This window comes from Rhinatrema bivittatum, chromosome 16, assembly GCF_901001135.1.
Source record: "Rhinatrema bivittatum chromosome 16, aRhiBiv1.1, whole genome shotgun sequence".
Lineage (NCBI taxonomy): Eukaryota > Metazoa > Chordata > Amphibia > Gymnophiona > Rhinatrematidae > Rhinatrema > Rhinatrema bivittatum.
Genome location: NC_042630.1, coordinates 29922355 through 29934825, shown reverse-complemented (window position 1 = coordinate 29934825; position 12471 = coordinate 29922355). Strand labels below are relative to the sequence as shown.

At 49.9% G+C, this 12471-nt stretch overlaps 1 protein-coding gene across 5 annotated transcripts in view; it reads right to left on the bottom strand.

The window, feature by feature from the left end:
• Positions 1-12471, bottom strand: part of HORMAD1 (HORMA domain containing 1) — a 227635-nt gene that overhangs the window by 146307 nt on the left and 68857 nt on the right. For 4 of the 5 annotated variants that reach the window (XM_029581603.1, XM_029581600.1, XM_029581601.1 and 1 more), the window contains exons 6-8: positions 7005-7025; positions 6891-6917; positions 5705-5772 (exon numbers count right to left, since the gene is read on the bottom strand). In XM_029581603.1, coding sequence (XP_029437463.1) covers positions 5705-5772; positions 6891-6917; positions 7005-7025 — 116 coding nt within the window. The remainder of the gene's footprint in view (positions 1-5704; positions 5773-6890; positions 6918-7004; positions 7026-12471) is intronic. The other variant, XM_029581602.1, reaches the window with a different exon arrangement.

The window sequence follows — 12471 nt, the reverse complement described above, 5'->3', positions numbered from 1 at the left end:
CTATGCGACCAAGGGCCTGTCAGGGAGTTGAAGAGAAGGTGCGACTGGCCTGGTGGTAGAAGGTCTTCGCCCTGGAAGCCGGTACTCCCCCGAGAGGAGCTCGTAAGAGTGCGGCCGCTGGGACTTAGGAGATTCACCCTGGAAGCCGGCGTCCCCCCAGGAGGAGCCCGTAGGAACCCGGCCGCTGGGACTTAGGAGATACCTCGGAGACGGCGTCCTGAAGAAGTCCAAGGTCGAGAGCCAGAGGAACGTCGCTCACCAGGCCAAGTCGATACCCGAGAGTCACCGCCAACCGGACCGAGTCAGGAACCAGAGGATCGTCGAAAGCCAAGCCGAGTCAGGAACCAGAGGATCGTCGAAAGCCAAACCGAGTCGGGAACCAGAAGAAGAAGAGACGAAGCAGGAACTCAGCAACTGGAAGCAGGAAGAACCTGGGAACCTCGTTGCAAGGCAAAGAGAAGCTCTAGTTGCAGGGTTTAAGTACCCTGAGGCGTCTGACGTCATCCGAGGGCAGTGCTGTACTTTCCCGCGCTGGCCCCTTTAAGAGCAGGGCCCTGCCGCGCACGCGCGCGGCTAGGGGGCAGGGCCAGCCACAGGAGAACGCCGGCAGCTAGCACGGCGTGGGAGCGCCGTTCTCGGGGCCTGCACGGCCCGAACGCGGCTCGGGGCAGCCCGGAACCGGGTCGGGGCAGGTAAGGGGCCGCGTCGGAGTGGGTGGCGATCCCGGGGGCGGCCCGGGGTCGCAACATCCTCGCACAGTTCCCACTCGCCTGGGTCGAGATGATGCCGACTGAGAAAGTTGGCTTGAATATTGTCCACCCCGGCAATGTGTGAGGCTGTGATGCTAAGCAGATGTTGCAGATGCTGAGCAGCTGTTGTGCTTCCTGAGCTACCAGGAAGCTTCAGGTTCCTCACTGACGGTTGATGTACGCTACCGTGGTCGCATTGTCGGAAAGAACCCGTACCGACTTCCCGCGAAGGAGAGGTTGAAGAACGATTAAGGCTAAACGAACCGTTCTGGTCTCTAAAAGATTTATCGACTACTGCGCTTCCTCTTTGGACCACTGACCCTGAACAGATGTATTCTGACATACCGCTCCCCAGCCTGAAAGACTGGCGTCGGTAGTGACCACAGTCCATTCTGGAATCTCTAGCGGTACACGTTGTTGCAGATTCGCTGTCTGTAACCACCAATCTAGGCTGGAACGAGCCGTCTCTGTAAGAGGAAGGGGAAGGTGGTATAGTTCCGAAACCGGATTCCAGCGTGAAAGCAATGCAGACTGACGTGGTCTCATGTGCGCAAAGGCCCAGGGAACCAACTCCAGAGTAGAGGTCATTGAACCTAAAACTATCAAGTAATCCCGCACACAAGGAATAGGAATAGACTGTAAGTCTCAAATTTGTGATTGAACTTGAGAAGGCGATGCTCCGGAAGAAACACTATCCCTTGAAGAGAGTGTCGAACCGTGCACCCAAAAACTCCAGAGATTGGGAAGGTAATAGGTGACTCTTGTCTTCGTTGATCACCCAGCCTAGAGACTGCAAAAAGCTGATTACCCTGTTGATTGTATAATAACAAAGAGATTCCAACTTTGCTCGAATCAACCAGTCGTCCAGGTACGGATGTACCAACAGGCCCTCCTTCCTGAGTTGAGCGGCCACCACAACCATTATCTTGGTAAATGTTCTGGGAGCTGTGGCTAATCTGAATGGGAAAGCCCTGAATTGATAATGATGCCCTAGAATGCAAAACCTGAGAAACTTCTGATGATCGGATCGAATGCCGATATGAAGATACGCTTCGGTGAGGTCGAGAGATGCTAGAAATTCTCCTCTGTGAACCGAAGCTATGACAGACTGAAGAGTCTCCATCCGGAACTATGGAATCCTTAGACAATGGTTGACCCTTTTGAGATCGAGAATGGGACGAAAGGTTCCTTCCTTTTTGGGAACGACGAAGAAAATTGAATAACGACCTTTCCGATGTTGAAACTGGAACTATAGCTCCTAGGTCGCTTAAACGCTGTAGCGAGTCTTGGATAGAACCCATTGATCCGACGTACATCTGGCCCATTCTCCGTAAAACAGAGACAGCCTGCCCCCTATGACGGGAACCGGAGAAAAGACCGGCCTTATCTCATTGGACAGACTTTGTGCCTCCTGAGACTTGGGAAGTTCCAGGTCTACCAAAGCGGCAGCCACGAAAGGACTGAGACCAATTCTGTTGTCTACCTGAAGACTGTTTAGCTGGAGGAGCCAACGGATGAAAAGAACGAAATCTTCTGTTAGACCGAAAACGAGAGCGAGATGAAAAAGAGCCTCTAGGTCAAGGCGGTCCTCTGGCAATTTGTGAATCTTATTTTCCCCTAGGGACAAAATTAAATCTTCCAATTCCTTACCAAATAATAATTTTCCCTTAAAGGGTAAAGCCCCTAATTGAGCTTTGGAGGATGCGTCTGCGGACCAATTCCTCAACCAGAGAAATCTGAGAGCCGATACAGAAGCAACAATAGAGCGAGCCGAGATCCTAATGAGATCATATAAAGCATCTGCACTATAAGCAACTGTAGCTTCCAGTCTACCAACCTGAGCAACTTCCTCTTCAGAGAGGGAAGAATTGTTTTGTAAAGCCTGGACCCATCTTAGTCCAGCTCGCAAAGCCAAGCTACTACACATGGCACACCAAGAGCAGAAACCTCAAAAATTTGCTTAAGCTGAACCTCCAGCTTACAATCTTGGAGATCTTTAAGAGCCATAGCCCCAGTTACTGGAATAGTTGTTTTCTTAGTGACGGCTGAAACAGCGGCATCCACCTTAGGAAATTTTCAAATTTCCAAAGCTTCCTCAGGTAATGGATACAATTTTTTCATGGCTCGTGCTACCTTAAGCCCAAACTCAGGAGTATCCCACTCCCGGTATATAAGGTCAGTGAGAGAAAGATGAAAAGGAAATGATGTCGTGGGACCTTTAAGGCCAAGCAACACTGGGTCAACGCCACCCATCCGAGAATCCTTCACTGGAACCTCGAGACCCAATTCCAGTAAAATTGCTGGAATTAAGGAACTAAGTTCCTCTCTTCTAAACAGGCGGACTACTTTGGGGTCATCCCCATCCGCAACATGAGGGTCTGAACTAATACTCAAAGCAGGATCTTCATTTAAATCCCCCTCCAGCAAGGACTTGTCCGGGATAGGTAAAGAGCCATGCTCAGAATCATCTGAAGAAGAAAAAATTGTCTGATCCGGACCCGGACGAAGGGGACGTTTCGGAGCTGACCCCACTCCCAAATCCGTGGAACTAGCCCTTTTAGAGGAACGTGGCTTTAACCTCTGTTCAGATGAGAGACTCTTATGTCTCTTATGAAATTTCTTAGATTTGTAAGCTTTGCGAAGAAAACGAAGAAAATCCCCTGAAAAGGCAGGAGAAGAGGAAGAAGAATCTGAAATCTCCTCCAGGCTTTCAGCCGATAAATATGGCCCTGTTTCACGTGGCTTGTCCCCCCCAGGGACCGCCGGCTGCGGCGACAGTGGAGGCGGGTCAGAAGCACCCTGAATAGCTTGTTGTGTCGCCACCCTCAGAGTAGACAGGAGTGCCTCAGTTCCCGCACTGCAGCGAAAAGAGTCCGGGGCAGGAGAGCAGCTGGGCCGAGGTTTTGGGGCCGCGCGAAGTGGCCGAGTCCCTTTTGTTATCAGCAAACTTGATGAGCCTTCCCCCCAGGGGAGACACGATGAACAGAGACTCTCCCTGGAGAGACGCGCGCGCATCTCCACAAGCGCGGCAGGCCGCGCCTCGCGGCATTATAAAGAAAAAACGGCGCAAAATAAAAAGTATGAAATAAACTAAAAAACTAAAAGAAACCGCGGCGAAAAACAAAGGCACGGGCCCACCGAACACCAAAAGGTAAGTAAACAACGATTCAGCTGTGAAGAATTATTTTTATTTTTTACCTGACCGAAACGCCACGGCCTCCAGGAGCTGCTCCAAGTAGGGTGAGTGAGCCGGGCCCCCCGGTATCATCCCTGCCAGGAGTGGTTGCTGGGTTCAAAACCTCCCCAACTCCGGCAGCCTCAAAAACCAGGAGGGATAGTCCTCCCAGGACTTGGCAACCTCCCGGGAGACAGTGAAATGGCTGTGAAGAAAAATAATTTTTTTTTTTTTTTTTTAAATAACTTAAATGAAAAGAACAGGCTCTCTTCAAAAGAAAAAGAAAGTCTGCAAAAAATTAACTCCTAAACTACCTGACTAAAAAATAACAAACTACCACAGACTGCAGGGGTTAGGAACCATCCACCTCTGCTGGGAGACAGAGAAATACTGATTGGCTGCAGGTGGCGCTCCAGGGTATACGTCAGAGTCATTAGAATGTTTTCTCTGCCTCCCTCTGCTGGATTGGTGACATAAACCAGGGTCTGGACTGATCCAGGTACGTACAGGGAACACACGATAAGTCAAACTACTACACCACGGTGTTGACCCGATTGCCAAGTCGAGGTCCTGGGGACAGGGCCTCGCTATTTATAGGAAGTTCAAGTGACATCACCAGGTGGCGGCCGAGCCGGGTTTCCCGCACTAGTCCCTTTAAAGGAAGTGACATCGACCGCGTGCGTGCCTAGGGGTGGGGCAGAGGCATCCAAAGACGTGGAGCTCGAATGGGAGCTCCGCTGTGAGGCCTGTGGCATGGAGGAAGCCGGAGAGGGCCGTGGTGAGCAACGGGGACGGCGGGAGCTGGCAGCAGCGGCGAGACCAGAGCTAGTCAAGGGCAGAGCGAGGTCAGCAGGCCTGGTAGCGGCGCCCACGCGGCCAGGGCGCGCAACAGTCTTAAGTGTCAGTAAAACTTTCTCTGAGTCCATCTGCTGGAGGGGAGGCAAAACCCAGGAGTCTGGACTGATCTGGGTATGTGCAGGGAAATAATTTTTGGCTATTTTAATCTTGAATTGAATAAGTGCTAAAACCACTATTACAATTAACAATGTAAATCCTAATGAGATTTACTAAGCTTTTTTTCCCATAGACACAGACTAGAAAACAAAAAGAAAAAACTAGGGAGGACATTTGCAAAAGCCATTTACTTAGGTAAACTGGCTATCTGATAATGGCCCATCTTTTCACCTGCGTTAAAAATGGGCATGCCCAGAGGCATGGTTAAACTGGGGGAGGCAATAAAGCACGTAGTTCTGCATTTTCAAAACTACAAGATGTATTTTCAAGGGATAATGTATCTGTAGAAAAAGCAGGAGTAAATCTCTCTAGTACTTTTCCCCTAGGAAATTTTCAAAATAAAAAGTATACTTGTACTTTTCCTTTGAAAACTGGTACAAAGTCCACAGGTAAAAATGCCAATGGTCTTAGTAACTATGTGGGCTCTTCTGAAAATTGTCCTCTTGTTTATCACAAAGCCTTACCACCTAAGAGACGAGTTACAATAATAAAAACACAGACCCAAAACGGGAAAAAACGTTTAGTGTATTAGGCCTACACGTATAAACCTGAATGGCTACCTAATGCATAAAACAACCCGAAAAAATGGGATAGACAATACTCCCTTGCTATAATTGGTATACTAAGTACTACTAAACAAAGCTATAAGATTCAGGTCCCCACATTAGAATTTAGAATGCTTTGGAAACTGCCAACTTTCTGGCTCTAGCACTGAACACTAGTGGTAAAAAGCAGTTTGGGGATACAAATAAACCACAAATGTTACCTTGTAAAGTCCATGACTGGTCCATCACTAGTATACTTGAATTTAAAGTGGTAACATTCTGTTATGGTCTAAATAACACAAAGCAAAGCCTGAGTTAAGTTACTAAAAATATCATTGGATATTATTTTCTATAACATTTTATATCAGCCTTTTGGAAATGTGAAGTTGCCATATCTATAATCCTCCTAGGACAACCAGATGCTAATGCCCAAAGTGATTTTTCTAAGTATGCAATTATAATGCTGTAAAGGATTTCCAGTATCTTCTTTAATTAAACTCATCTTATTTGTGAAACATTAGGCTTATCTACCATGGTGTGGTTCTAGCTCTTCGCTCCAGAGTTCCAACCAGCATGAATCAGTATGTATCTTGTCAGTTGCTGCTGCCTCCTAGATTGTAAGCCTATCAGTCGGGACATACAACCTCTTTTGTACCACTTTTATTTTATTTTTTTATATATAACACTATCTTCTTTTACAGTTCTCTACAGTTGTACAGGATTCTGTAGACTGATGGAGTTTTATAAACAATAAATACTGCTTCACTTTATTACCGTTCAGCAGAAAAGTAGAATCTCTCCTTCTCCAGAAGGAGACCACTGGAACACACTGTTTTTTCCAAAATAAGTTATCAATTCTCTTACTGAAGTTGACACAATAATGAATTGGAACTGATACCACAGCTAACATTATTTTAAATAAAAACAATAGATTTTGGGGAGGTAAAGTGACAAGTAAAAAATGTGTACTTCCATTCAGCCTACACATATAATATGTGGAAGTGGTGTATCCAGCTTCTTTTCCAGAGAATGTAAAGTCCAGATGTTCTCTTGCAGCTACTGTACAGTATTTGTTTCCTGGCACACTAACAGGTAATTTATGTGCACAAAAATATTACAGAAAACGTAAAATCCCTGTTAGTACGTGCTACTAGAACCAAACACAAAAATACAAATGGGACCAAAATGGAATCCAAGAACCTATTTGACAAATAATTTAATCCTCCCATTCAAATATTGGATGTACTCAGGTAATTCTCAAATCTCACTTCATTCAGTTGGCTACTTTGTCTGCTGTTACCAAAAATAAAGGACAACAAATAAAAACAAAATAGATATACTATGTGTGTGTGATATATATATATATGTGTATATATATATATATATATAATATGTACGTATACTTACCTGAGGATCTTCTGGATTGGTATAAATCTGCATTTTAAAAAAATGTATTTAAATACTATGCCCAGATGAGATTATTTGGAAAGTTGACAAGTAAAATGCCTTAAAAATACTTACTGCTAGGACAACCATTCTTAACTGTATGAAACATGATATAGAATAAACAGAAAAGAGAGTGTTTATTTATTTTATTTATTTATAGAGTCTTATATACCGTCGTTCAATATTGCCATCACAACAGTTTACAATTTTTATCATTTGATTAACATGGTTAGCTATTTTTCATAGGCAGGGTGTTCAAGTAGTGGGATGGGTTGGTTCATGTGATATATCTGGGATGGTGTTAAATAGAGTAAGAGGAGAGGATTAAGCAAGAAAATTAGTAGGAAATACATTATAAAAGAAAATTAGGTTCTTACCTTTGATAATTTTCGTTCCTGTAGTACCACGGATCAGTCCAGACTCCTGGGTTTGGCCCCCTCTCTAGCAGATGGAGACAAAAGTTTACAAACAAAAACTCCGCTTATATCTAAGCTGGTGCCACCTACAATCCGGCAGTATTACTTAATGTCAGAGCAGGAAAATCACAATCAAACTGGCTAACGAACCTTCTAACCAGGACCAATAACACCAGTCCAACAGAATCCTCATTACCGGTTCTCAACGCCCAACTGGGAAAACGAACCCGAGATACCGATAACAGACAGAAAAGGAGCAAAATATCAAACAGACAGCAGCACGTACACTATGGCCTCTCCCGATAGTAGCACTTATCCGGGTGGGACTCTGGACTGATCCGTGGTACTACAGGAACGAAAATTATCAAAGGTAAGAACCTAATTTTCTTTTCCCTGTACCCGGATCAGTCCAGACTCCTGGGATGTACCCAAGCGCACTTCACCTGGGATGGGATCCGGAGAGGCCCGCTCTAAGCACACCTTCTCCAAAACCTCCCGCACCGGGAGCCTTGACATCCAAACGGTAGTGCCGGGAAAAAGTATGCAAAGATTTCCACGTGGCCGCCCTGTAAATCTCTTCCGCTGAGATATGTTGACATTCCGCCCAAGAAGTGGCCTGAGAGCGAGTAGAATGGGCACGCAGCCCCAAGGGCAGGGACCGACCCTGCAACATATACGCCGAATTGATGGCCTCTTTCAACCATCGCGCAATGGTAGTCTTGGACGCCGCATTGCCCCTTCGAGGACCACTCCAGAGCACGAACAGATGATCGGAAACCCGAAACGCATTAGTTACCTCCAGATAACGTAACAGGACGCACCGCACATCCAATTTACGGAGGTCCTTAGCCAAAGGATCCGAATCATCGAGTTGCAAGAACGACGGTAACTCAACCGACTAGTTGACATGGAAAGAAGAAACCACCTTGGGTAAGAAGGATGGAACCGTACACAAGGATAGCCCTGACTCCGATATCCTTAAAAAGGGCTCCCTGCACGACAAAGCTTGAAGCTCGGAAATCCGACGCGCCGAAACAATGGCCACTAAGAACACTACCTTCAGTGTCAAATCCTTCAAGGTGGTTTTGCGAATAGGCTCGAACGGAGCACCACACAAGGCCCGAAGAACAAGATTCAAATTCCAGGACGAACAAGGCTGACGAATTGGAGGCCGTAGATGTTTCGCCCCTCGCAGGAAACGCACTACATCAGGATGAGCCGCCATTGGTTTCCCCTGAATCAAACCACGTAAGGAACCCAGCGCCGCCACCTGAACCCGCAAGGAACTACATGAAACGTAGTCAAACCGTCCTGCAGAAACAGAAGGATATCCGGCACGGTCGGTCGCGTAGGAACCACGTCCCGGGTCCAGACACCACGATTCAAACAACTTCCAGACCCTAACATAAGATAAGGAAGTAGACGTCTTCCGGAAGCGTAATAGAGTAGCGACCACCGGTTCCGCGTAGCCCTTAGATCTCAGCCTTTGCCTCTCAAAAGCCAGGCCGCTAGACAAAAGCAATCAACCTGGTCGAAACACACGGGTCCTTGGTGCAGAAGGTCCGGAACATACGGGAAACGGAGAGGCTCCTTTACCGCCAAGTTCAGGTGGTCTGCGAACCACGGGCACCGTGGCCACTCGGGCGCCACCAGAACAACGTCCGCCAAGTGTGCCTCGATCCGCCGCAACACCTTTCCTATGAGTGGCCATGGAGGAAACACATAGAGTAGTACGTCCGTCGGCCATGGAAGAGCCAGAGCATCTACTCCCTCTGCTGCCATCTCCCGCCTTTGAGCAAAAAACCGAGGCGCTTTCGCATTGCGGAAGGTTGCCATCAAATCGATCGCAGGTGTGCCCCACCAAGCACAAATGAGCCGGAAGGCATCCTCCGCTAGCTCCCACTCTCCTGGATCCAGCCAATTTCGGCTCAAGAAATTGGCCTGAACATTGTCTACCCCGGCTATGTGGGAGGCTGCGAGACAACTGAGATGACGCTCCGCCCAGGCGAACATGAGACGAGCTTCGGACGCTACAGCCTGACTCTTGGTTCCCCCTTGTCGGTTGATGTACGCCACCTTGGTCGCGTTGTCGGACAACACTCTGACTGCCCTGCCGCGAATGAGTGGTAGGAACTCCAGAAGAGCCAGTCGAACCGCTCTGGTTTCCAGACGATTTATGGACCACGACACTTCCTGAGGTGACCACTGCCCCTGTATTGAACGCCGTAAGCACACCGCTCCCAGCCGAGCAGACTGGCATCCGTGGTAATTACCGTCCAAGACGGGATCTCTAAAGGAACCCCGCGACTCAAGTTGGCCGGACACAACCACCAATCCAAGCTGTCCCTGGCTGCCAAAGTCAGGGGCAGATGAAATTCTTCTGAGACCGGGTTCCATCGGGAGAGCAACACTGACTGTAAGGGCCGCATATGAGCGAACGCCCAAGGTACCAATTCCAGTGTTGACGTCATGGACCCCAACACCTGCAAATAGTCCCAGACAATGGGCACCTGCTTGGATAACAATCTGCGAACACGCGCTTGCAATGTGAACATTCGGTCTTGTGTAAGAGAAACCGTTCCCTGACGCATGTCGAACAACGCTCCCAAAAACTCCAGGGACTGCGACGGCGTCAACTGACTCTTGGAGACATTGGCTATCCAACCGAGCTTGTCCAACAATTGAGAACCCGCTGGATCGCTGCTCGGCAGAGCTTCTCCGACTTGGCATGGATTAGCCAATCGTCCAAATACGGGTGCACCTCCGGAGGTGCGCTGCCACTACCACCATAATATCTTGGTGAACGTTCGAGGTGCTGTGGCCAGACCGAATAGGAGCGCCTGGAATTGAAAATGCTGCCCCAGCACTGCAAACCGAAGGAACTGTTGATGCTCTGCCCGAATGCCGATGTGGAGATACGCCTCCGTGAGGTCCAGGGAGGCCAGAAACTCCCCCGGACGCACGGACGCGATCACTGACCGTAAAGTTTCCATTCGAAACCGAGGAACCCGCAGACATTTGTTGACCCCCTTCAGGTCCAGGATGACCGAAACGTTCCTTCCTTCTTTGGTACTACGAAATAAATGGAATACTGGCCCCTGCGAAGTTCGTTGACCGGAACGGGAACGATCGCGCCGAGCTCCCTGAGATGATCTAGTGTGGTCCGTATCGCCTGTCGCTTCGCTGAGAACCCGCAAGGGGATACCAGAAAAACGGAAACGGCCGGTGTAAAAAAATCTAACTCATAACCGTGTCTTATCACATCTAGGACCCACTGGTCCGACGTGATCCTGGTCCATTCCTCGTAAAAACGGCCGAGACACCCCCCAATTCTGGGAACGGAGGAATGGACCGGCCGCCCATCATTGTGCAGGTTTGCCCCCCTGCACAGGCTGACCGGCGCCCGAACGACCGAAACGGCGCCCGCGAAAGGACTGCGAATAAGATTGTTGATGCTGTGTACTGTGGCGAAAAGAAGAAACGGATCCCCGGGAGCCTCGAGGCCGGCGACTACTGCGAAAACGTGACCTGGAAGGGCCAGCCCCCCGAGACCGCGGCCTGTCCTCCGGTAAACGGTGAACCTTATTCTTCCCCAGGGATTCAATCAAATCTTCCAATTCTTTACCAAACAACAGTCTCCCCTTGAAGGGCAAGGAACCTAGCCGTGCTTTAGAAGTCACGTCGCCAACCAATGTCGTAACCACAACAGCCTCCGCGCAGCCACCGCCAAAACCATCGTCCTGGCCAAAGTGCGAAGAAGATCATAGAAGGCATCTGCACTATAAGCGATCACCGCCTCCAAGCGACTCGCTTGGCGTGCTTCTTCCAGCGACAGAGACTCATTGGCCAAGAGCTGCTGTGCCCAGCAGAGACCTGCCCGAAGGGAAAAATTACTACAAATCGCCGCACGAATTCCCAGTGCGGAGACTTCAAAGATCTTTTTCAGCTGCACCTCCAGCTTCCTGTCTTGCAAATCCTTAAGAGCAGTACCTCCAGTGACCGGAATGGTGGTTTTCTTTGTGACCGCTGCTACTGCAGAGTCTATCTTCGGCATGCACAGCATGTCCAGGGCGTCCTCCGGTAAGGGATAGAGTTTATCCATCGCCTTCGCCACCTTCAGCCCCAAATCTGGAGTGTCCCATTCCTTAAACAGCAAATCCGAGGCAGAAAAATGCAAAGGAAAGGCTGAAGGAGGCCCCCGGAGACCCAAAACGACTGGATCCGTTACTCCGAGCCGGGACGCCTCCTGTGGCACCTGGATCCCTAATTCCCCCAGAATTTCCGGGATAAGAGGTCCCAGCTCCTCCTTCCGAAACAAACAGATCACCTTTGGGTCATCCCCCTTGGTAGCATGGGCCCCTCGAGAACCCGAGGCCCCTTGGTCTCCGTCCCCATCAACCCCCTCAGGGGCTGGGACGGAAGCTCTGTATCCCCAGACGGGTCCTCCGGCTCATCCATGTCCGTGGTCGATTCCAGCTCCCCCCTGGGAACCGAGGACCGGAGTGGTTGAGCCCTACTCTGGCCCTCCGACCCCGGACCTGGCTTGGACCTTTTCTCCGTCCGAGGCCCCGAATCCGGAGTGGAGGGCTCCCATGCCCTCTTCTTGGCCCGTCTACGGGCCTTGAAGGCCTTATGCATAAGCAGAACAAACGCGGACCCAAAGGACAAGTCCAAGTCCGAGGCCTCTTCTTCCTCCCCCTCAGAGGGATGTGGAGAGAAAGCCCCCATGGCAGAAGCGCGACTGTCCCCCTTGGGACCCCCCCCCCCCCCCCGCTGTGGGGATAACCTTGGCGGAGGGTCGTCCTCCCCCTCACACGCCAGCAACGCACCTGCCGCGGCTTCCCTCGGACCTAAAATGGCCGCTGTTCCCGCCAAAAACGCCGGCGAAGAAAACAAAATGGCACCTGGACCCGGCGTCCCCGAAGCCGGCCCCACACTAATTGTCGGCCTGCCGACCTCGGGACCGGTGCGTACCTGCCTGCTGCCCCGGGACCCTGCCGGCGTCGCGGACCCCCCCCCTCCCCGCCGGAAACGCATGACGAACACAGGCTGTCCCTTGACAGCTGCGTGGCCGCGGACCCGCAGGCCTGACATGCAGCTCTCCACGGCATCGTGGCCCCGACGAG